This window comes from Mastigoproctus giganteus, chromosome 7 (assembly GCF_048544385.1).
Source record: "Mastigoproctus giganteus isolate SK-2022 chromosome 7, ASM4854438v1, whole genome shotgun sequence".
Classification (NCBI taxonomy): domain Eukaryota; kingdom Metazoa; phylum Arthropoda; class Arachnida; order Uropygi; family Thelyphonidae; genus Mastigoproctus; species Mastigoproctus giganteus.
In genome coordinates, this window is record NC_143581.1 from 32,391,833 (window position 1) to 32,416,604 (window position 24,772).

General features: G+C 36.7%; 1 protein-coding gene across 2 annotated transcripts in view; it reads right to left on the minus strand.

Moving 5' to 3' along the window:
* The window catches only part of LOC150082796 (FH1/FH2 domain-containing protein 3-like), a 763,267-nt gene that overhangs the window by 190,371 nt on the left and 548,124 nt on the right, over positions 1–24,772 (minus strand). For both annotated transcript variants that reach the window (XM_090377607.1, XM_090377606.1), the window contains exons 9-11: positions 23,835–23,946; positions 15,608–15,702; positions 7,448–7,591 (exon numbers count right to left, since the gene is read on the minus strand). In XM_090377607.1, coding sequence (XP_090233733.1) covers positions 7,448–7,591; positions 15,608–15,702; positions 23,835–23,946 — 351 coding nt within the window. The remainder of the gene's footprint in view (positions 1–7,447; positions 7,592–15,607; positions 15,703–23,834; positions 23,947–24,772) is intronic.

Sequence of the window (24,772 nt, forward strand, 5' to 3'; positions counted from 1 at the left end):
CTTAAGATGAGTAAATTTTTCATTCCACTCAGAGGAATTAAAAATTAAAAATTTTTTAGTAGTTAACACAAATATAAAAATTAAGAAGGCTGAGCATGAGGCCAAATTAAAACTATAGAAAAACAGAAGGGCCATTCCCATCTCTATTTTTATTATGTTGTCGTTGTTATTTGGTTTTTAGGAGCATTAGCAACCAAGGCCATATTTCTCCGGGGATATGTGGTGGTCATTTCCTGACCTTTCCGCATCCTCTGTATTTGGTGATCACAGGCTCGAACCCCAGTCTAATCAAGAAGCGTGTGCTACGCACTGCTGCTCCTGCCCACCTGGCTACGGAGGCACCATTTTTATTATGGAAACTACACTGATAGTAGAGTAGAAAGAATATTTCCATTATTCAAGCTATATGTAAAAAAGACACCTGGAGTGGATGGAATCTATCCAATTATATTAAGGTAGGCAGCAAACAGAGCAGATATCATTTCTCCCTATTTCGGTGTGTAAAAATTCCATTTGTTCTGCACATTTCTATAATTTCCCTTTGCCTGCTCATCTACATTAATTTTTAATGACTGTGAAGTGGTGCACCGCATGGCTTCCTACATAAAAGCACTTTACATTGAACTGACTTTGAATTGCAACACCCACATAAATAGGAATGGATTGGTCTGTGATGCTGGTGAAGACTCACAGTTGGGACCAACTGATATAAAATTATAGTTCACACAGGTAGTGATCAATTTTTGAGTATCTGCAAGTAAGAATGGGTAATGGCAAGATCTTTCTGACTTCAAACGTGGAATGATTGTGGGGACAAGATGCATGGGTGCCAGATCTTGACAAAAGCCAACAAGTGCTCCCATTCTGTGGTCTCATGAGTCTACCATGCCTGGCTCAACAACAGTTGACCAAAATCAACCAGCCAAAGGTTACACTTGAGACAGTCATGTGTGGATGAAGTCTGTGGTAAGCACTGTGTGCCTTGTAACACAACAATGCAATATACTGGCCAAACTAACCACTCAAACAACATGGAATAGCAAGACTATGTGCCCAGATATTAGCTCATATAGGCTGTGACAGTCATTGGCCATCAAAAATACCCACACTCACTGTGAGATACAAGAAACTGCTCCTTGCCTGATCACATCAGTACCAACAGTGGAAATCTGTTACCTGGTCTGTTAGATCCTGTTTCCAATTCTATCGTGCTGATGGGTACATTTAGAGAAAGCAATGTAAGGCCACTGCACTTGGATGAGCTGTTAGTGTTTGGCAGGCGGGAGACAGACGTGTTATGGTGTGTGAACTATTTTTGTGACATGCCTCGGGTCATCAGATTACCATTAATCAATGGCTTGATGGCAATGCCTTCTACAGCCACTCCCTGACTTACGTAAGGGTTGCATTCCACAGAACTCTACATAAGTCGGAATTTCCCAAAATGCTTATGCAGCACTCGCAACTATATTCGATTGAAGCAAAAAAGAAATGTTCAATGAATATGTAAATAGAATTATTTATTCAATTTTTTTATCTTTATGTCTGCCAGGGGCAAAGGTTGATGACGTTGTAGAGCGTACATCATCTTTTAAGGGCACAAAAGGTGATATAGTTGTACACGTTGGCACTAATCATATTAAGAGTAGGAGACCGACGGAATTACTTAACAAGTACAGGTCACTGTTGAAAAAAAGCCGTGAATTAGGGTTGAATTTGAAAGTGTCTGCAATTCTGTCCAGACACGATAGGAGGGAGTATATCATGAGAGCCCTGTCGATCAATTCGGCCCTGGAAGGATTGTGCAAGGCTCAAAGGGTTGAATTTTTTTCAGCCTGGTCTGTACTTGTTAACAGGAGAGACTGCTTCTACAGGGATGGGATACACTTAAATAGAAAGGGTGCAAGAATGTTTGCTGATACTATCGAGGCAGTGTTAGGTGGGTCGGAAAACTGCTAGATTGGGGGGATACAAGGACTAATTGATTAACAGTAGCCACTGGCAGAGGTGAAAGTGATTCTTGCACTGCTTCCATTGGAATGAGCCGCAGCCTGGAAAATAAGATGCAGGATATTTCAGAGACTGCTGGGAATCACTGGGGTACAAATAAACACATAGGTTGTGTTAGAGTAGCTAAGAAAAAGAACAGGTGCATGTATACTTGCGTGTACACCAATGATAGGAGTTTAGTAAATAAATTTGATGAATTTGAGGTATTGCTCAAAACATCAAAGGCAGATATTGTGGGGATTTCAGAGACGTGGTGTCACACAGATATAAGGAATGCAGAACTGGAATTTGGGGAGTACAATGTCTACAGAAAGGATAGACAGGGTAGGAAGGGAGGAGGGGTTATGCTATTAGTTAAGAAATACATAAAATCCAAGGAAGTGAAGCCAGTCGACATTGCTGGACAGTGCAATGTCGAGTCAGTTTGGTGTGACATAAGCATTGGGAGATCAAAATTGAGAGTAGGAGTGTGCTATAGGCCTAATGACTCTGATGAGTATAATAAGAAACTGTACGGGGAAATAGAGTGGGCCAGTAAATCAGAGAGTCTTATAATGGGGGATTTTAATTTCCCAGATATTGACTGGAATTTGGGGGCTGGTCACTCACACACTAGCAAGGCTTTTGTGGATTTATTGGATGATTGTTTTCTACATCAGCATGTTGGAGAAGCAACTAGAGGGAGTAATACTCTTGATTTGATTATCAGTAGTGATTCTTCATGCATTAAGAATCTGCAGGTAAATGAACCACTAGGTGGCAGTGATCACAGTGTGCTGAAGTGGGATTTACTCAAAGAGGTAACTACCATTAGGGTAAAGGGAAGGGTTATTGCTTTCGTAAAGGCGACTACGATGGACTGAGCCAGTATTTAAATTCTATACAGTGGGACCAACTGATGATGTTACCAACAGCAAATTCAAAATGGGAAGCATTCAAAGAACTTATCTTGGAAGCTACTAGGCTTTACATACCAACTAAGAAATATTGTTCAAGGTTTAGGCCTAAGTGGATGTCAGATGAACTAATGAGACATATGGCAGAGAAGAAAAATGCATGGGATACATACAAATTAACACGTGACACAGAAGCCTATGATAGATACAAGTTGATCTGTAACCAAGTTACAAAGGAGGTTAGGCAGGCGAAGGCAGATTATGAGAAATCTTTGGCAAGGGATGCAAAGAAAAACAGCAAAGAGTTCTTTACTTATGTAAACTCTAGAAGGAAAGGGATGAATCAGATTGGTCCACTTGATATCGATGGGTCAACTGTTGATGATCCTGCTCAGGTAGCTAACAAACTGAATGAATATTTTGCATCGACATTCACACATGAGGAGTTATTCAGCGAGGGGAATGCCAGAAGTGTATTCAACTCTGGCAGTAAACTAGAGAATCTTGTAATAACTGAGAGTAAAGTGGAGGAGAAATTGTTGAAGATAAATACAAGAAAGGCACCTGGGGTGGATGGGATCTATCCAGTTATATTAAAGGAGGCAGCAAAGGAAGCAAGGAAACCCTTAGCCATAATTATGAGAGCTTCCTTGGACTCAGGGGAAGTACCCATGGACTGGAGATGTGCAAATGTGACTCCAATTCACAAAGGAGGATCAAAGGGCGACACAAGTAATTATAGACCTGTTAGTTTAACTTCTGTTCCTGGAAAATTAATGGAGGCACTGGTTAAAGAAGCACTGCAGGATCATCTAGACAAGAATTCAGTTATAGCTCAGACGCAGCATGGTTTTGTTAAGGGCAGGTCTTGCCTGACCAATTTGATTGGATACTATGATGTAGTCACAAAAGAACTGGATGCAGGGAATAACTTTAATATTATATATTTGGATCTTAGAAAGGCTTTTGATACTGTTGCACATGGAAGACTGCTGCACAAATTGGAGCAGTGTGGCATTGGAGGCAAATTGCTGCTATGGATAAGGGGATGGTTGAGTGGCAGAAGACAAAGAGTGGTAATCAATGGACACTGCTCAACGTGGACTAATGTTATTAGTGGAGTTCCTCAGGGCTCAGTATTGGGTCCATTATTGTTTTCTGTATTTATAAATGATATTGATGATGGTATATCAAGCTTAATGTCCAAGTTTGCAGATGATACAAAGGTTGGCAAGGTTGTCAAGGACACTACTGACACTATGCTACTGCAACAGGATCTGGAAAGGTTGAGCAGATGGGCTGAGAGGTGGCAAATGAAGTTTAACATTGACAAATGTAAAGTACTACATATGGGAAACAGCAACCCCAGAGCAATGTATCAACTCTGTGGTACTACACTGACAGTGGTAGAGAATGAAAGGGACCTGGGGGTGGTTGTGCAGGCAGATATGAAATTTTCTGAGCAGTGCAGATGGGCTGCAAGAGTAGCTCATCGTGTATGCGCGATGATATATAGGAATTTTTCTAGCAGGGATAAGGAGGTGATTATTCCCTTGTATAAGGCAATGGTCAGACCACACCTAGAGTACTGTATACAGGTCTGGAGGCCTCATTTCAAGAAGGATGTAGAGATAGTGGAACGAGTACAGAGAAGGGCAACAAGATTAGTGAATGGAACAAAGGGGTGCTCTTACGAAGAAAGGCTTAAGTTTTGCAAATTACAGAGTCTGGAGACTAGGCACTGGCAAGGTGATCAGATAGAGGTGTATAAAGCCTTGATTGGTTTGAGCATGCTCAATGCTGATGGGATTCTTCTTCTTGCTCAGAATAATCACCTGAGAGGGCATAAATTCAAATTGAGAAAAGACAGATGTAGGATAGACGTGAGGAAATTTGCCTTTAGCCAGCGGGTGGTTAGATGGTGGAATAGACTTCCATCCCTTATCGTGGAAGTTGATAGCCTAAATAAGTTTAAGGCTCAGCTGGACAGGTATTTCGAACAAACAGAGGGGTGAAGTGGAAGTGGTTATTTTTTATTTATTTATATATATTTTTTATTTATTTATTTATTATTTTTTTTTTTTTTGGCTGATGCTGCATAAGCTTGCTTTCTTGCATCAAATGCCTCTACTAATGCTAATCTCATGCGCAAGAAAAATTACAAAAGTGTACAAAATTATAAAATTACAAAAAGAGAGAGGTGACAGGCATAATGTCAGCAAGTTTTACCTTTAAAGCATCGTTGTGGTAGAAGTTGAGGACTGTGGAGATTTAGAAGAGTTTTTTTTCAACACATCACAAAATTTCTCTGCAGCTGCAGAATCAGCACTGCCAACTTTACAGCATATAATGTTTTGGAAACCAGCACAATGCTTGAATCTATTAAACCACTCATTGCTTGCCACGAACTTGGCTTGGGGTTTGCTGTACTTATCCTTAATATCTTCATAAATACTTCTTGCTTTTGCTTGAATGGCCATTGGACTCAGGGGCACTTGCTTCTGATTCAGATTTTCCATCCATATTATTAATAGCTTTTCCATCTTCCATATGGCACCTGAATGCTGTTTTGTGATCTTAAATGCACTGATCCTTTAACATGTTCTTTTATACATGCACTGTCCCTTAAAATAGTATTCACTGTTGAAGCAGCGAGACCAAATTCCAGTGTAATAGATGACACTTTGTCCTGCTTCGTACTTCTTTATTAATAATCTTCATTTCTAAATCAATTTTGTTTCATTTCCTTGCACTTTCCATTGGTCTCTTTCCCTTCACCATTGTAATAAGTAAACAGGAATGAAGAGAATATTCTGAAAATTTATTTATGTTTTTTATATGATTGAAGATTTCAGTGAAGAGGAACTCATTTCACCATAATAGCATAATGTAAAAACCCACAGAATTCTAGTTATCAGTATTATCACAAATGCAATAATATCAGTATTATCACAAATGTTTATAATAGATTGTACTAACAGAAAGGCCCAATAAACAGGAAAGTGCAAATTGTTTTTATTGTTTTATGTTAGTGACTTCCAGAAATGTATTTTAGAAAAATATCAGAAAGGTGTTCAAAATTGATTCTTATAACAGAACAAATGATAATGGCACAATTTCCATTATAAAAACTACCTTTTAGAGATATAAATAGCTTAGCTTAGTTATATACTGAAAATTTCAACTTCCGAGGTCTTGGAACAAATTATCAAAAAAAAACAATGTGTTATTGGGTTCACATTACGATATTTTCATGATACCTCCATTTATTCCTATGGGATGCAAAATACGTTTCCACGATTTTTTAATCGTGGAAACGTATTTTGCATCCCATAGGAATAAATGGAGTATTATGTAAGTCGGGGAGTGCCTGTATTTATATACTTTTCTATTGTCGCAGAGCTAGTGCACCCCTTCATGATGGTAGTGTACTCAGACAACACTAATGTTTATGAATAAGACAATGCACCATGCCACAAGGCCTGGCAAATTGTTAAATGGTTTCAGGAATATTACAGTGAATTCTCTCATGCCTATCCATCTCACCCAATCTTAATGCAAATGAACATGAAAGGGAACTACTGGAAAAGAATGTTCAATGCTATGACCATCCACCTGACAATGTGTAAGCATTACTGGACCACATTGTGCAATGCAAAAGTAGCACTATCACAGGATACCCTGCAACATCTTGTGGAGTCTGTGACAAGGTGTATATTACTGGTAAAAAAGGTGGTGCCAAGAGGTATTAGGAAGATGTTGCTAATGCAAAACCAAATTAGTGCATCTTATCAGATAGATATTTGCCAGTTTGTGCTATTTCCCATCTACTCTCTGATCAGACAGCAATACTAATGAAACAGCAGATGGCAACACCTTTCAAATAAATGGCAACATATTCATCCATTGGAGTGTGCTGTTTATTTGAAAAGTAGGAACGTTTCCCCCTCCTTTTTTAACACTCCTAATGAGAGGGGGGGGAGAATATTTTTAACTCTAAAGATAGTTCTTTTATGACTGATGCTAATTTTTGAAATAATCTAAGAAAATAAATTAGTTAACTATACTTATGAGTTAAACATGCTTATCTCATAAGTAAGTTGCATTCTGCAATAGCTATTTTTTTAAACTTAAACTGCAAATTCAAGGTTAATAGTGACTAAATATTTCATTAGTGAGTAAACATCAATGAAAATTTAATGTAATTTTTCTGTATGTATTTATGCAAATTTGTTTTTGTCTGCACTTAAACAAATTACACATTCTATACACATGTAGTTCCATAAGGACTAACCATGTATTATTAAAAAGCCTTTTTTAATATATTCGTTATTTTATTTATTGGAATGGAGTAAATAGACAAATTTATATGGAGAAAAAAAAACACCTACTGTTTCCATATGAGCTAACTAGTTTAGAAAAGGAAAAAAATATATAAATAACCAAATAACTTGCTCTTTTCCCAATTTTAACATGCCAGTTTTTGAAAATTTACAAAATCAAATGAATGAAATGGTGAAGGTAAATATAGCATAACTTACCTCATATATCTGAAACTGTTGAAGTAAATCAAGATCTGTACCTTGCTTTGACATATAATGTTGAATGATATGTTCCATACCTTGTTCTTCCAATGCATCTACAATATCATAATAGGTATCTTGATCTGGAATTCCATTTAAGGCCTAAACCATGAAATCAACAGTTATTATTATATACTATCAAATTATTTAATGCATTAACAATTATATGTTTATTCCAAAAATGATAAGGCACTGCAATACAAAGCATTTTATAAGTTAAAACTAGTATTTTTAATAGAAATCTAATATTGCAATATTCCCCAATGGTGTGACTGCCAGCATGACTGGATAAATTGCCACATTGACAGTGTGTATTTTTACTACTTAGGCAGAGGATGGGGGGGGGGACTGCTTTTCACCGTTACTTATTATAGGACTTGATAAATCCAGTCACTTGGACACCACTGGCAACTAAGGATCCAAGCTGGTGGCTAGTATTTTACAAGCTCATCTTGCTGCTGTGAGGTTGAACTGGAAGTTCTTCATTTTATGAACACTGTGATCTTTTTCTTGCCACATTGACAGTGTGGCAAGAAAAAGATCACAGTGTTCATAATAAACTTTCTATAGAGGTACAGCAAGATGCAGGCTTCATATGGATGCTAAACTATAAACAGCATTTATTCATTTATATTTAATCAGGGGAAAAATAAATGAATATCTAATCATGTAAAAGCATTCTATCATTCAGAGTTCATATGACTGTTGATTACAAATCAGATGTTCATAACTCTCAATCTGTCATCAATGATCTGGTATTTTATCATCTAAGGCAGATTATGAGAATTCTTTTAGCATTAGCATTAGTAGAGGCATTTGATGCAAGAAAGCAAGCTTATGCAGCATCAACCAAAAAAAAAAAAAAAACCACTTCCACTTCACCCCTCTGTTCGTTCAAAATACCTGTCCAGCTGAGCCTTAAACTTATTTAGGCTATCAACTTCCACGACAAGGGATGGAAGTCTGTTCCACCAACCAACCACCTGCTGGCTAAAGGCAAATTTCCACACGTCTATCCTACATCTGTCTTTCCTCAATTTGAATTTATGCCCTCTCAGGTGATTATTCTGAGCGAGAGGAAGAATCCCATCAGCATTGAGCATGCTCAAACCATTCAAGGCTTTATACACTTCTATCAGATCACCTCGCTGGTGCCTAGTCTCCAGACACTGTAATTTGCAAAACTTAGCCTTTCTTCGTAAGGAGCACCCCTTTGTTCCATTCACTAATCTTGTTGCCCTTCTCTGTACTCGTTCCAGCAGTTCTACATCCTTCTTGAATGAGGCCTCCAGACCTGTATACAGTACTCTAGGTGTGGTCTGACCATTGCCTTATACAAGGGAATAATCACCTCCTTATCCCTGCTAGAAAAATTCCTATATATCATTGACAATACACCATGAGCTACTCTTGCAGCCTGGTCTTGGCGCATTATAGCCTTAGATGCTAATGCGCCAATAAAATCTAAATCAATCAAAAAACTCTTGCAGCCCGTCTGCACTGCTCAGAGAACTTCATATCTGCCTGTACAACCACCCCAGGTCCCTTCCATTCTCTACCACTGTCAGTGTAGTCCAAAGAGTTGATACGTTGCTCTGGGGTTGCTGTTTCCCATGTGTAGTACTTTACATTTGTCAATGTTAAACTTCATTTGCCACCTCACAGCCCATCTGCTCAACCTCTCCAGATCCTTTTGCAGCAGCATAATGTTAGTAGAGTAGTGTCCTTGACAACCCTGCCTACCTTTGTATCGTCTGCAAACTTGGACATTAAGCTTGATATACCATCATCAATATCATTTATGAATACAGAAAACAATAATGGACCCAACACTGAGCCCTGAGGGACTCCACTAATAACATTAGTCCACGACAAGCAGTGTCCATTGATTACCACTCTCTGTCTTCTCGCCCTCAGCCACCCCTTTATCCACAGCAGTAATTTGCCTCCAATGTCACACTGCTCCAATTTGTGCAGCAGTCTTCCATGCGCAACAGTATCAAAAGCCTTTCTAAGATCCAAGTATATAATATCAAAGTTATTCCCGCATTCCAGTTCCTTTGTGACTGCATCATAGTATCCAATCAAATTGGTCAGGCAAGACTTCCCCTTAACAAAACCATGCTGTGTCCGAGCTATAACTGAAGTCTTGTCTAAATGATCCTGCAGTGCTTCTTTAACTAGTGTCTCCATTAATTTTCCTCGAACAGAAGTTAAACTCACAGGTCTATAATTACTTGTGTCAGCCTTTGATTCTCCTTTGTGAATTGGGGTCACATTTGCACATCTCCAGTCTGTGGGTACCTCCCCTGAGTCCAAGGAAGCTCTCATAATTATGGCTAAGGGTTTGCTTACTTCCTCTGCTGCCTCCTTTAATATAACTGGATAGATCCCATCCACCCCAGGTGCCTTTCTTGTGTTTATCTTCAACAATTTCTCCAACACTTTACTCTCAGATATTCCAAGATTCTCTAGCTTACTGCCAGAGTTGAATACACCTCTGGCTTTCCCCTCGCTAAATAACTTCTCGTGTGTGAATGTCGATGCAAAATATTCATTTAGTTTGTTAGCTACCTGAGCAGGATCATCAACAGTTGACCCATCGATATCAAGTGGTCCAGTCTGATTCATCCCCTTCCTTCTAGAGTTTATATAAGTAAAGAACTCTTTGCTGTTTTTCTTTGCATCCCTTGCCAAAGATTTCTCGTAATCTGCCTTTGCCTGCCTAACCTCCTTTGTAACTTGATTACAGATCAACTTGTATCTATCATAGGCTTTTGTGTCATGTGTTAATTTGTATGTATCCCATGCATGTTTCTTCTCTGCCATATGCCTCATCAGTTCATCTGACATCCATTTAGGCCTAAACCTTGAACAATATTTCTTGGTTGGTATGTAAAGCCTAGTAGCTTCCAAGATCAGTTCTTTGAATGCTTCCTATTTTGCATTTGCTGTTGGTAACATCATCAGTTGATCCCACTGTATAGAATTTAAATACTGTCTCAGTCCATCGTAGTCGCCTTTACGAAAGCAATAACCCTTCCCTTTACCCCTAATGGTAGTTATCTCTTTGTGTCCCACTTCAGCACACTGTGATCACTGCCACCTAGTGGTTCATTTATCTGCAGATTGTTAATGTATGAAGAATCACTGCTGATAATGAAATCAAGACTATTCCTCCCTCTAGTTGCCTCCCGAACATGCTGATGTAGAAAATAATCATCCAATAAATCCACAAAAGCCTTGCTAGTGTGTGAGTGACCTGCCCCCAAATTCCAGTCAATATCTGGGAAATTAAAATTTCCCATTATAAGACTCTCTGATTTACTCTGATCTCTGATCTACTTTGGCTAAGACTGCAAAGAAAAGTAGTAAATAATTCATTCCTTACATTAACACTAAAAGAAAACGGGTGAATAACATTGGCCCACTAGATATAAATGGAACAACTAATGATGATTCTGTTCATGTAGATTAATTAAATAAATATTTTGTACATGCAAAGAAGCTTTTAGGATTGGGAATACAAGAAATTGATTTTATGATAATTAGGAAGAAAGTGGATGATAAATTGTTGAAGATAAAGGTAAATAAGACACCTGGGGGCTGACAGGATAGCAAAGTGGTAAGCAAATCTTTGGTCATATTTATGAGGACATCCTTGGATTCAGGGGAGGTTGCAAAATGGTTGGAGATGTGCAAATATCTCTCCTATTCACAAAGGTGGATGGATAAAAAAATTACATGGGTAATTACAGACATGTAAGCCTCACTTCTTTTTTAGGGAAAATAATAAATAAATTCTTTATTGCTAATAAGTACAGGACATGTACTAGAGACAATAATACTCAACACGGCGACATGGCCAGGAGTTTTACATTATAAATGAAATTAATTGGCAAAAAGGAAAAAATACCGTTACATGGAAATTATGAGTTACAAACATGTAAATTATAATAATGAAAAATGAGGACTAAACGTCATATGGAGGAAATTATCCCAGTTCCATAGATGGAATCCACTCGAGGAGCATGTGACGGTATTTGTTTTTTTTTTTGTTTTTTTTTTTTTTGGTAGTTGTTGGCGCATAGGCTTCTGTGGCCATAATGCACCTCCCAAGGTTTTTGCAGTACTTTGATCCAAGCCCGAGGCAGGAATCGAACCCGCGACATTTGGGTTGCCAGGCAGGCACTTTACCCACCCGGCTAGCCCGGTCAGCACGGTATTTGTAGTCAGTAGCTAATTTCTGAAGGTCGACTCCAAGTCGGAGCAGTGCCTGAATTTTGGGGGGTGCCTGGGCAGGTAGGAACCGACTACACAGTTTCAACCGGTTGTATTTGAGAATTAGTGTGGGCTCTGACCTCAAGGATGGCGTAGGATTGTGCCACTGACAGAAATCCCAGATGTTTGGGGTGTTTATTACTCCTGTGTACATTTTTACTGAAGTCATTAAACGCCTGCTGTCAATTAACCTTGGGAGCCTGGGTACATTTAGCTGCTCAGCCATGTCAGTTGTTCTCAATTGAGGGGGTCGGCGATACTTATTTGTGGCCCATTTCAGGGTCCAGTATTCACACGAGAACACCGGTTTTTGAAGTGAAGGCGACGCAGATGCCCAAATTTCAGCAGCATATAAAATAGCCGGATAAACAGTGGCTTGAAGATATCTGGTAGTGGTTGCGGCATCATTGGAATGAAGTAAGTGTTGTTTCACTTTCCAGCGTAGGGTGTTAAAACGCTTCCAGAGGTATTCTGTGTGATCATTAAATTTCAGCTTCAGATCAAAATAGACCCCGAGATCTTTATGGCAGGTAACCACTGGATGTTTGTTATTTGTTTTTTAGGAGCATTAGCAACTAAGGCCATATTGCTCCGGGATATGCGGTGGTCATTCCCTGACCTTTCCGCATTCTCTGTATTTGGTGGTGACGGGCTCGAACCCCGGTCTAATCAAGAAGCGTGTGCTATGCACTGCTGCTCCTTCCCACCTGGCTACGGAGGCGCCGTAACCACTGGAATTAGAGTACCTAAAACTGAAGGTTGAATTATTGTTGGTTGCTGTTTCAATGAGTAAGTCATTATTGCAGATTTTGACAGGTTAAGGTTTAATCCAAACATCTTCAAGTAAGTTGAAAGAGTGGTCAAGTTCTCTGTGATGGAAGACGTAATTGCCATTGGGTTTGCAGACAGTGGGATTAAGGTAAGAAACTTTATATCGTCGGCATATATTAGAGCATCATCACGAGGACTCATGAAAGGAATCAGAATAATGGAGTCAGTGGTTAAATAAGTAATGCAGGATCATCTTGAGAGGAATGTAATTATATGGCAAGTGCCACATTTCTGAAGAGAAGATCATATCTGATCAATCTGATTAGCTACCATGATGCAGTAACAAAGGAACTGGATGCAACAAATAATTTTGAAATCATATAATTAGAATTCAGTAAAGCTTTTGACACTGTTCCACATGAAAGTCTCCTGCACAAATTGTAGTGTCACATTAAGTGCAAGTAACCTACAAAGTACATCTGCAGAGTCAAAATTCCCTTGTGGAGAACTATTTGGAGACTGCTACTGCAAATAATACAATTTTTAGCACTACAAAAGCTTTTTGCTCAACAGAGAATAGAATAAACAAGAAGGATAGTAAGAGGATAATAATTCTGTTTAATAAAGAATGATCATAATTTTTTTTTCACAACATACCTTTATTAATCATCCATATTTTGATGACCTTTTTCAAAGTAGTCCTCATTTTTTTATATGCATTTGAGAATTGCCTCTGATGTCTTTACAACTCCTTCTTTAACTTTGGAAATAATAAAAAATAAAAAAAATCACAGGGTGCAAGGTGAGGGCTGTAGAGTAGATGAGGAACACATCTGGCATTAATGCTGGCTAAATACTCAGTTACAGTATGAGCAACGTGAGGTCTTGCACTGTCGTGATGCAGCACCCAACCACCATTGTGGTCATTTGTGACAAATGTGATTCCACAAAGTGTGCAGTACAGTCCTGTAGTAAGATCCTGTAACAGCTGTATGAGGTGACACAACATGCTGGTAAACTGGTTCTTGAATGTCAAAAAAGATGAGCATAACCTTTCCTGAAGAAGCTACAAATGTTGCTTTTTTGGTGTTGGCCATGACATACAGACTTCTAAACAGAGCTTTGTTGCTTACTCTCTGGGTCAAAATGATAAACCATGTCTCATCTGCCATTATCACCTTATGCAAAACCTCACCATCCTGAGTAACTATCCGCTGCATCTCCTGATAAATCTCCATGCGAACTTGCTGTTGCTAAGGTGTGGGTAGTCTTGGAACCCAGTGTGCACAAACGTGTGCCATATGCAAATGGTCATAGAGAATACTGTGCGTGCATCTTACTGATATTGTCAACATCTCTGCCAGTTGCCTTACTGTAATATGACGATCTACTCTCATGATTACAGAAGCAGTATTTATAGTTTTCTGTGGTGATGGCAGTGATTGGAGCTCCAGGTCCATCAATTTCTGTGATTGAATCACATCCATCTTAAACATTCTAAACCACCTGTGAGCTCTGCTTTATGGAAGTGTGTAGATTCATCATAAATCTCTTTTAACATTTCATATGCTTTAGTTGATGTTTTATTGAAAAAGAAACAAAATTTGAAAGCAGCATACTGTTCCTCGCATGTCATGTCCACTGTTACATAGGTGAAACTGAACAGACGTAAATTGACCAAATCATCGAATTCCAAGGTCACACCATGTGCATGAGTCAACTGGGCAGTTGCTATGTGATGCAGCTTGGTTTGGTCTTAAATTCTGTAGTTCAGCTAAAAATAGCAAACAATATGGCTGTTCATGAAAAATTATGACCATTCTTTATTGAACAGCCCTCTTAATTCTTTCCTGTGTTATTATAATTACACAGCATATTTCACTCTTCAGTTTTTCATCACAATTCACACAACATCGCAGCTACTATCTTTAATCACTGTCTACAACGTCAAAAATGCACATATTTATCAGCAAATTTTCAGTAAAAATGGATCATTACTAGTTAAGCAAGACATATCATAAATACAGTTTTTCACAAATCTTCATATTTATTTATCAGATTGATTACCATTAAAAAATCCAATATGTGAGCAAAAATATATTTTCAATAGTTATTTTCAAAAATATATTTTCAATAGTCTATAGGAGTTAAGTAACAAATGATGTAAACTGCAATAGAATCTTCAAAATTGAAATATAAAGAAAGCCTGCACGATGAAATTTACCTTACTGGTAAAAGTACTTTGCCGTAATGGCATTTGTTATTGTTGCTCGCTCGGTAAACAGACAGTAGGTGTTATCGGTCTGGAGTAGAAGTTGAATCCCACGGGAGCTTGAAACCCTCCTGAAGTGGAGGGATAACCTGACCTTTTTTCTTTAGAATTAACTAATTGAATCACGAACAGAGTCATATTGGAAGTTTTGGCGTCGTAAAAAATGTTTGTAACGTAGTTTCACCAGTAAACTTTTTCGAAGTTTGCCGTGCTTCTCATGTAGGCTTCCTTTGCTTTTTTTTTCCCCTTAATAAACAGTTTATCCACTAGTCCACCAGTGATTCTAAAGAAAAAATTTCAGGTTACCCCTCCACTTTTGGGAGGGTTTCAATCTCCCATGGGATTCAATTTCTACTCCTGACCGATAACACCCACTGTATGTTTACTGAGCGAGCAACAATACAAATTCTGTTACGGCAAAGTACTTTTACTGGTAAATTTCATCGAACTTTTGCGTGCTTCTCGTGCAGGCTTTCTTTACCTTCGTTGAAATTTCTAGTAGAAAAAAATTAAGAAGCTCATAAATCTATTTATGAATGATACAAAAGATAAAATCTTAAAATTTAAGTGTTTTAACTGAAAATTTTAACATTTAATCCTTAAAAAAATATGCAACTGTTTAGGAATAGATTATTAGAAATGTTTTTAACAAACAGCAATTAGCCTTAAGTTGACCACATGTTATTTGAATTAAGGCAATTTCCAGCACTCTGCTTACTGGGAGTTGGGTATAGAGCTAAAAATAAATAACGAAGAGATATTTCAAATCCATATTTTTTACATTACATACATACCTTATTAATAAGAGTTGTTGCATATACTAAAAGCTCCATGTCTGCTGAATCTTTTTCATTTAAGAGATTTGTGATATTAGACCATGGCTTTGTACCTATTTGCAATTAAATTTCATATTAATCAAATAGAGTTATTAAAAAATCATAACAAAAATGGAATGTTCATAATAATTATTATTTTAAAATAACAATAAAAAAACTTGAAATTAAGAAATCCCAATTCAAAAAGATGTCCAAGACCATAAAACTTTTTCAGAAATTAGTTCACTTGTATTAGTTCACTGGCATATGTACACAAACCAATGAAGAGTGGAATTTTTTCAAAATTACATCCCACGATTTAGAAGGATAGCAAACAATTGATAATAATTGTGTGCTATCTTGTTTATACTCCAGCACAACCACCATGTCAGTGGAGTTTACAATAAATCATCAAAACAAACGTTCACACTTCACATTAGAGTGAGCTTTAATTTTCTCTGGTATTAAACAGCAAACAAATACTTTTATTAAAAAATGGTATAGAGTGGAGATGCGAGTTCTAAATGAAAGCAGTAAGAGTAGATTCAGTGCTGTAGAAATGAGTTATTGGAGTTATGCTAGGACTGGGAGGATTACAAAGATTATGGAAGAGGTAATTCAAAATATATTAGGGGTAGAAAAGATAATTATTGATACAGCAGAAGAATACTCATTTTAGTGGTACTGATATTCAACAGGTGGCCCTTGTAACACTCACAGTGGTCCATGAAAGTGTTTAGATAGCTACCAGTCAAAAAACAGAAGAGAGGCAAATCCCAAACAAAACAAAATCAAGAAATCGATTGTGTGACATTGGACTGATGTGCCTATTAATTGGACTGAAGGGCTTAGAGGGGAGCAGGTATCCTGTGTGTCATCAGACACTCAGTCTAAAACACTGATGGATCCAATATCTTTCTATTACAGAAGATTTAGGAGAAGTTCGGTTGGCCTGCCTCCATAAAATTCACTCATGCACACCTTCTCGATGGCAAGCCCTGTTACGTCACTTAGGTGGCAACAAATGTGTAGCGTGGTTCTCTTCAAGATGCCTGGTCAGCGTGAAGAGGAAAAGACAAAACCTTCCAGCATATGACAGCATGACAAAACAAATGGCCCTCAGTCCCCAGCAGTTTCTTTCACTCCCCCTCTTACGGCAGCGAGAGGTTCAAAGTGGAAGCAGAGGGTGATAAGAATCTCTGGATACGACCAGGCTGCCATGCACGGAAACTGAACTTGGCCAGTTACAACGTAAGATCACTCATTGATGAAGACAGGATATTAAAGCTGGAAAAGGAATTAGAAAATATGAATTGGAATATCATTGGTTTGGCTGAAACAAGAAGAAGAAATGAAACAGTGGAAGTAGGGTTTCTGGTCCATAAAGATTTAAAAAAGTAGGGTTTCGGTCCATAAATATTTAAAAAACAACATTTTGGAATTTAAAAGTACATCACCAAGGGTGTCAAGACTAATACTAAAGATTTCTAAGAGGTACAAGCTAAAGGTTATAATGATTTATGCACCAACATCGAGCCATGATGATTAAGAGGTTGAAGAAATGTACACCGAAATTGAGAGTCTTCTAGATGAGCAGAAAACCCACTACACTATTATTATGGGGGACTCCAATGCTAAGGTTGGAAAAAGACAAAACAGCACAGAAAGGGGAACAATAGGAAATTTTGGAATTGGTGAAAGAAATGAAAGAGGCAAAAGACTTGTGAAATTTGCAGAATCTCAAGGATTGTCAGTAATGAACACTTTTTTCAAGAAAAGGGTGAACAGAAAGTGGACATGGAAGAGTCCAAATGGATTAACAACTAATGAAATTGACTTCATCCTCACTAACAGAAGATATATTGTGAATGATGTTACCGTCCTGAATAAGGTAAATGTTGGAAGTGATCACAGAATGGTAAGATGTACACTTGATATAGATGTAGGAAAGGAAAAAACTGACTCGAGTAAATAATACAAAGGTCTTCGAGATAACAGAAGAGGAGAAAAAGCAGTATGTACTGGAACTTAAGAACAAGTTTGAGCTTCTGCGGACTGATCAGGACCAAGGTATCAACGAGGAATATTACAACTTTCTGAAAGTGATAAGGCCCAAGAAACCTATAGGGAAAAAGAAATCCAAAGAAGAAAAAAATAGTCAAGAAACACTTGTCATGATGACCCGAAGACGACAAATGAAGAGCAAGAAAAACACTGACAGGGAGAAAATTGAGTATACTGAGTTATGCAAAGCCATTAGAAAGAGACTCAGAGAGGACATAAGAAGATTTAACACAAGAAAAGTAGAACAAGCATTAAGGGAAAACAAAGGATTTAAATCAGCAGCCATGAGCAGTAATACAGAAAGACAAATTATACTGAAACTGAAGAATAGTGATGGTGTACTTATAAACAGCAGAGAAGGCATAATTCAAATAGCAGAAGACTACTATAGAGAACTATACAAGGAGCAGAGGAATGATGCCAGCAGTGGGGAAGATGGATTGCAAAGTAGCAACACATATGACATACCCGATATTCTTCTTGATGAGGTAGAACATGCATTGAAGAAAATGAAGAATCAGAAAGCCCCGGGGGAAGATGAAGTTACTCTAGAGTCGATAAAATTGGGAGGAAGAGACATAACACAAAAACTGGCAAGGCTCTTCACAAAGTGCATTAGAAAAGGTGTGACGCCTAAGTGGAATAATGCAATCAGAGTTTGATTTTGGTTTTATTGGCACAAAAACAAATAAAATGCAATCAGAGTTTTGCTGCATAAGAAAGGAGATAAATCAGAAATTGGAAATTACTGACCAATTATCTTGTTATCCCACATCTAAAAGTTGTTCACAAGGGTCATTATTAACAGAGTAGAAAGAATACTTGATGAGAATCAACCGAAAGAGCAAGTTGGCTTCAGGATTCTCAACTATAGATCACCTTCACGTAATATCACAGCTAATGGAAAAAGAAATGAATATAAAACACCATTATGCCTGGCATTTGTGGATTACGAAAAGGCATTTGGCTCCATACAGCATAAGGCAATGTTTCAGGCACTGGAAAGACAAGGCATAGATACCCCACATATGATTTTGAAGAAAATATATGAGAATGCTACCTCCTTTATTAGACTAGACAAAGACAGTAGGAAATTTAAAATCGAGAAAGGAGTTCGACAAGGAGACATAATATTTCCGAAGCTGTTTACTGCTGCCCTTGAGGAAGCTTTCAGAAGATTAGACTGGTCGCAGAAAGGAGTCGATGTGAACGGAGAGTACCTAAACCATTTACGATTTGCAGATAACATTGTGGTCATAAGCCATGATCCAAAAGAATTAGAGGAAAATCTTAATCAGTTATGCACAGTTAGTAAGGATTTTGGACTAAAGATGAATATGGCTAAAACAAAAGTAATGATGAACAAGTATGCCACAGAAAGGGAAATAATGATTGAAAGAGCAGTAATTGAAAAGATGGAGTCATATACTTATCTGGGACAAGTTATTAGCTGTAATAATGATAAATGGCTGGAAGTCAAGAGAAGAATAAATTTTGCATGGATAGCATTCAGGAAATATAGTCACATACTGAAGAGCAATATCCCAGTTTGTCTGAAACGTAAAATAATGAACCGATGTATACTCCCCACCATGACTTATGGAAGTGAAACTTGGGCACTCACCAAAAGAATGGAAGAGAAGCTGAGAACTACACAGCGAAGAATGGAACGAGTTATATTGGGAATCAGACTGTTAGATTAGAAAAGAAACACATGGATTAGGCAGCAAACTCAAGTAAAGGACATTCTTATCAAAACTAAAGAACTAAAATGGTCTTGGGCAGGACACACAGCTCGAAGTCATGATGACAGATGGACTAAGAAAATAACAGAATGGTACCCAAGAGGAGCTGCTGACCGGGCTAGCCGGGTGGGTAAAGTGCCTGCCTGGCAATCCAAAGGTAGCGGGTTCGAATCCCGCCTCAGGCGTGAATCAGAGTAAATGCAAAAACTTTGGGAGGTGCATTATGGCCACGGAAGCTGATGCGCCAACAACTAACAAAAAAAAAAAGGAGCTAGAAGAAAACCTGGAAGACAAAGGTGGAGATGGATAGATGAAATACATGAGTTTGTGGGTAGTAAATGGATGGCCAGCGCTCAAAACAGAAGGAACTGGAAAGTTGCTGGAGAGGCCTTCGTCCTGCAGTGGATTGAAAATGGCTGATGATGATGATGATGATTTGCCTAGAGCAAGAGTGGGCATCCTTGTAGGTAGGTAGGTAGGCAGTAGTTAGTGTGGTATTCTCTCACACCACATGGAAAACACCAGAATTTGACTCCTCTTACTGCATGAAGTTGAGAAATACCTTCCATTATGAGGAAGTATTGCAGGCTTTTCTTTCACACTTTAGCCAAGCTGGTCTGTCTTAGGTGAGAGCCACGGTTTCCCCCTCTTGGATAACTCATGTTTCCATCCTACAAAATAGGAAAACCATCCGGTAGAATATATAGGAATTTTCTATTTGGGAACTTTCTTGTATTGAACCCCGATAGGAGTCGGTAACTTGCAGAAGCTGGAAAAAGTCCCAATAATTAAAAAAACTAAAAAAGACTGAAACAAAGTTATTTTGCATGTGTAATGAGTTGAAATAGTCACAATCTGCAGCACTTTTTTTGCTAGTCTTCAAAATTGGCATTTGTAGAAATTCCAGTTGCGAAGATTTCTAAAATTTCACAAAGAAAAATCAGTAATAAGTGTTCAATGAAAACTGAATTATATTGAAGGTTCAAAATAAAAGAGGAAGTTCTACCAAGTGAACATTCCATACAGAGGTGTCCCAAACGTATATAAAGCAGTTGTGTTTGTAAAAAGAAAAGTCCAGACAGGCCTACTATTAACAAAACAATAGTTAAGTTGTTGGAGGGAAGCCCTGACTTACAGTTCCAAGAAAATTTCATTGTACCAGTTCTAAACTTAATTTATCACGAATAATTATCTAAACCTCTATTCAAATGAACTTCAACAGCTAGAATACATTACTGGGGATGTGTTTCAGCAATCCCTTGCAATTTCTATTGCTAAAATGTGTTCCCAGTACTGCATTTTTGAACATGAATTTTGTTTCCAAATGAGCAATTTTTTTATGATAAAATCTATGCAGTCAGAATCTGCTCTAGCAAAATTTCAATTTTATAGTCAGGTTAATCAGTATATCATGGATTTCCATTTCACCCTGGAGTGAACTGGAAATCCATGAATGAACAAGGAACACATAGATATTTTCTCATAATGGAACCTGATATTTGTAGTGATGAAGAAGAGGAACCTACTGTGGCTGAATAAGAATTTTCATTGACGAGTTCTCATCAAGGATCAGGATTTGTATGTTTTTTTTTTTATTTTTTTCTTTTTTTATTTTTTCCAAGTACAGCCTAACTGCAAAACAGAATTAACCACTGTTGTGCACCTTCATAATTCTCTTTTAAAAACTTTCTCTGCCATTGAACAGTGCATTTTTACAGATTACTTTAAAGTCTGAAACTAATACCCCTATCTAAGGTTAGGCTTTGACATATATACTGTATATAAATATGTTCAGTGACACTGTACTACTGCATACAGTATTACAAGGTTTGGCTTGTTCAGGGTTGCTTTTACTAGTAGTAGTTTGCAATTCAGAAGTTCTTTTTCTTGAGTTTATCAATTTGGCTTTCAAAACTTTTTGACCATGAACTGGATTTAAATATGAGTCAGTGACACTCACTAATTATTACTTGCTATTTTCAATGTGGTAAGTGCAAGTACTCATATTGCATTTCTCACTACGTCTAACACCTCTTTAAACAGACTAGTCAAATGTTTCCACTGTTCTACCAGTCATGCATTTAACCAAAGACATTCAACATCTACATACATGCTTCTGAATCTATCTTTATTTTTAGCACTTCTTTCTAGATAATAGTAAATTTCCACCAAGTATTCATCCACTTTCACAGGAAGTGCATTCAGATACCTTTTCAGCACACAAATTAATAAGATGACAAGGAGAGCCTATTACCACCACATGCTTAACTTCTCTTTTAATACCCTTGGTATAGAGCTAAACCTTGCTACTCCCATTTTTAGGTCTGCCATAACAGGCACATTATCAATACTAAGTGTCAGAAAGGAATCCCACATGCTTTCAGGTTGTTCCAAAGACTGGATTTGGATTGGGTTTTATTGGCAAATCAGCAACAGAGGCTATAATGCAGCAAAAACAGGTCAAAAAATGGTAAAAAGATAAAGAAAAAAAGATTTTAGTAGCCTACAAAAATTGGTTCACAACATCCAAAGGTATAAATGGAATCTATACTAAGCCACCATTATTTTATTTTATTTTTAGTTTTGCTATTTCTGCTATCAGGAAACATTTCTGAACGTGCCTGCATGACTAGCACAACTCGGAGGAAGATTTTAATCATAACAAAAAATGCATATAAACGTTCAGCAAATATGACATCACCGTGAAATGCAACATCTGTTTTTGTATTTCTTGCAATGCACTGCATGCTGTCATTATGCTTATTTGCAAATGTCTAATTGCACTGCATTTCCTACCACTTTAAATTGAAAAATCACATCTACATATGATATAAAAGGCAAATGTGTTACTTTTTCAGATTTTATAATACATGGAAATTCTTGCATATATATCTTCTGAAATTTTATGTCATATTTCTTTGGGCATCTTACTGAAAGACATTAATTAGCTTCTATTGCACAAGTATCATGAAATTATTGCACAAAATAGGCAATGCTTTTATTGCAAGTTTTCATTTTTCAACATAGACCAATACAGCACATCTGATGGCCAATTCATTAATAAAAATAAGCAGAAATTTGCAAATTTTTTTAAAAAAAATCCAATTTTAATGCAATTTTATTACTTTTTATGAAAATAAAAATGATGGAGAAAAACTGTGTTTTTGCAAAATGACAAGAAACTCTGTCATCAACTATTTTATGACTGAGACAAAGGGTCAAATCAAGTAAAAAAGATGGTTTCCCCATTGTAAATTTGGAGTTGACAGCTATGCACTTAGGAATAGACATACATGGCATCAGATAATATAACATTCAATCAGATATATAATCATATAATAATACTGTTTAGAAAAATAAAAAAAAAAGGTATATTCAAAAATTATTTAATTTAATATAGTCAAACAATATTTAAAAAAAATAATAAAACCCCATATTATATATGGGGCTCTATTATAAGTACATTATATTACATGGTGTATATTATAATTGAATATATGTATTTTTTTATCATTAAATCTCTCATATACATGAATCTTGTGTGTCTCCCCATTTAAGGTTGCCTACTTCAGAAATTCCTTCTCACCATTCATCTCTGTCCGAGGTCTGCTTCATTTAAGTTCCTTTCTTTCACTGCCTCTCTCTCAACACCAGTGATCCATCGTTTACTTGGTCTACCTCTTTTTATTTCTGGTGGTTCCCACTCAAGTACCTTTTGGCCACCTTTCCTTTTTCATAAATTCAAACAAGACTAATCTCATATTTTTAATCCTGTCATTAACTGACCCCCTTGATTTAACTGTCTTAAGACTATCCACTTTTGTTTTCTGACATCTCTTCCAATAATCAACTTCCATGAATATAATCCATTTCCAATGAATATTGCACTCTTAAATCTTTTAGTTACTGTCCATGCTTCACATTTTTAGGTAAGTATACTTTCCACTATCAAGTAAATGTCCAGATGGATAAAACCTGGACCTTTACACTTAGCATACACTGAGACTAGATTTTAAATAAGTGAAGATACCTCTGTGTTTCAAACAGTCACAAAACTCAGATCTTCCTATCATAAGCATAACAATATATGAATGGCCATTTAAAGAAATTGTTAGGTAAAATATATTATATTACAATGAGTCATAGGAATTTATAACTAATCAGTTTATCAAGAATATGGTCATTAACTGTATTTAGCAGTCATGTGAACCTGAACCACGGGCAACTCAGACACGGCAATACCTTGTTTGATCTCTCAGCTACACAAATATTAAATACTACAAAAAAAAAAAAAAAAAAGTAGCAAGCCATAATACTACAGAAAGACTGTTAAAAGTGTAATATAAAAAAAAAATAATAATAAAAAAAAAATATATATATTTTTTTTTTTTACTCACCCCGCTCAGCATCCACTACACTTACTGCATTCATAAGAAGTAAGCTGTTTGATTCAGTGTATTCAACAAACACCAGAAGAAGCTTCAGAGCAGTCTTCACAACCAATCGATACTGTGTAAATTAAAAAACATCTGAATAATATTATTCATGAAGTAATATTTTATAAATTAAAGGCAGTGCCAATGCCATATATAATATTTTGTATGATTTCACAAATTCACACAGATACTGTCCATATAACATTCTTTAGAAGTTTGTAATATTAAGAATTCATTACTTCCTATATAATAATCAATAAATAAGAATTTAATGAAATAAACAAGTATATAAATGCATATTTTAAAATTAACTTAATCCAAAATATAAAAATCACTTATGAACACAGCAATGTTTATAAAAACTTGCTTCATATTTCCAATAAAATATTTCAAAAATTAAAACACTACAACCAATAAAAATTGTATATTCCAATTAAACCTTCTACAGTTTGAGATGAAAATAAACATGCATAAAAAATATTCAGTGCAAATCAAGGTAGCAGTCCTTAACTTATGTAAGAGATAAAGAAAATGAAAGCTATATATCAAATCTTTTACAGCATGCTTCTAGCAATTCTGAAAATGAGCATGCAAATCAAGAAGTACATTAGAGAAATAATTACTTCTTACCACCTGCATAGCCATTCAAAGTCTCCAGATTAGGTTCAGAATAAGAAAAACAGAACTTCTATATTAATATTTCAGTACAGGAGTGTAATACTAGGGAGGATAACATTACTGATATAAAAATTACTGATATCCATTACTTTTACATGAATACATTACTTCATGATTATACATGATACCTGAGTATTAATATGAGTGATAAGTGTTTTATAAACAAATTTATTTTGTGGAATGCTTGTACTATAACCCCATCACAAACACTTAGCCACCTA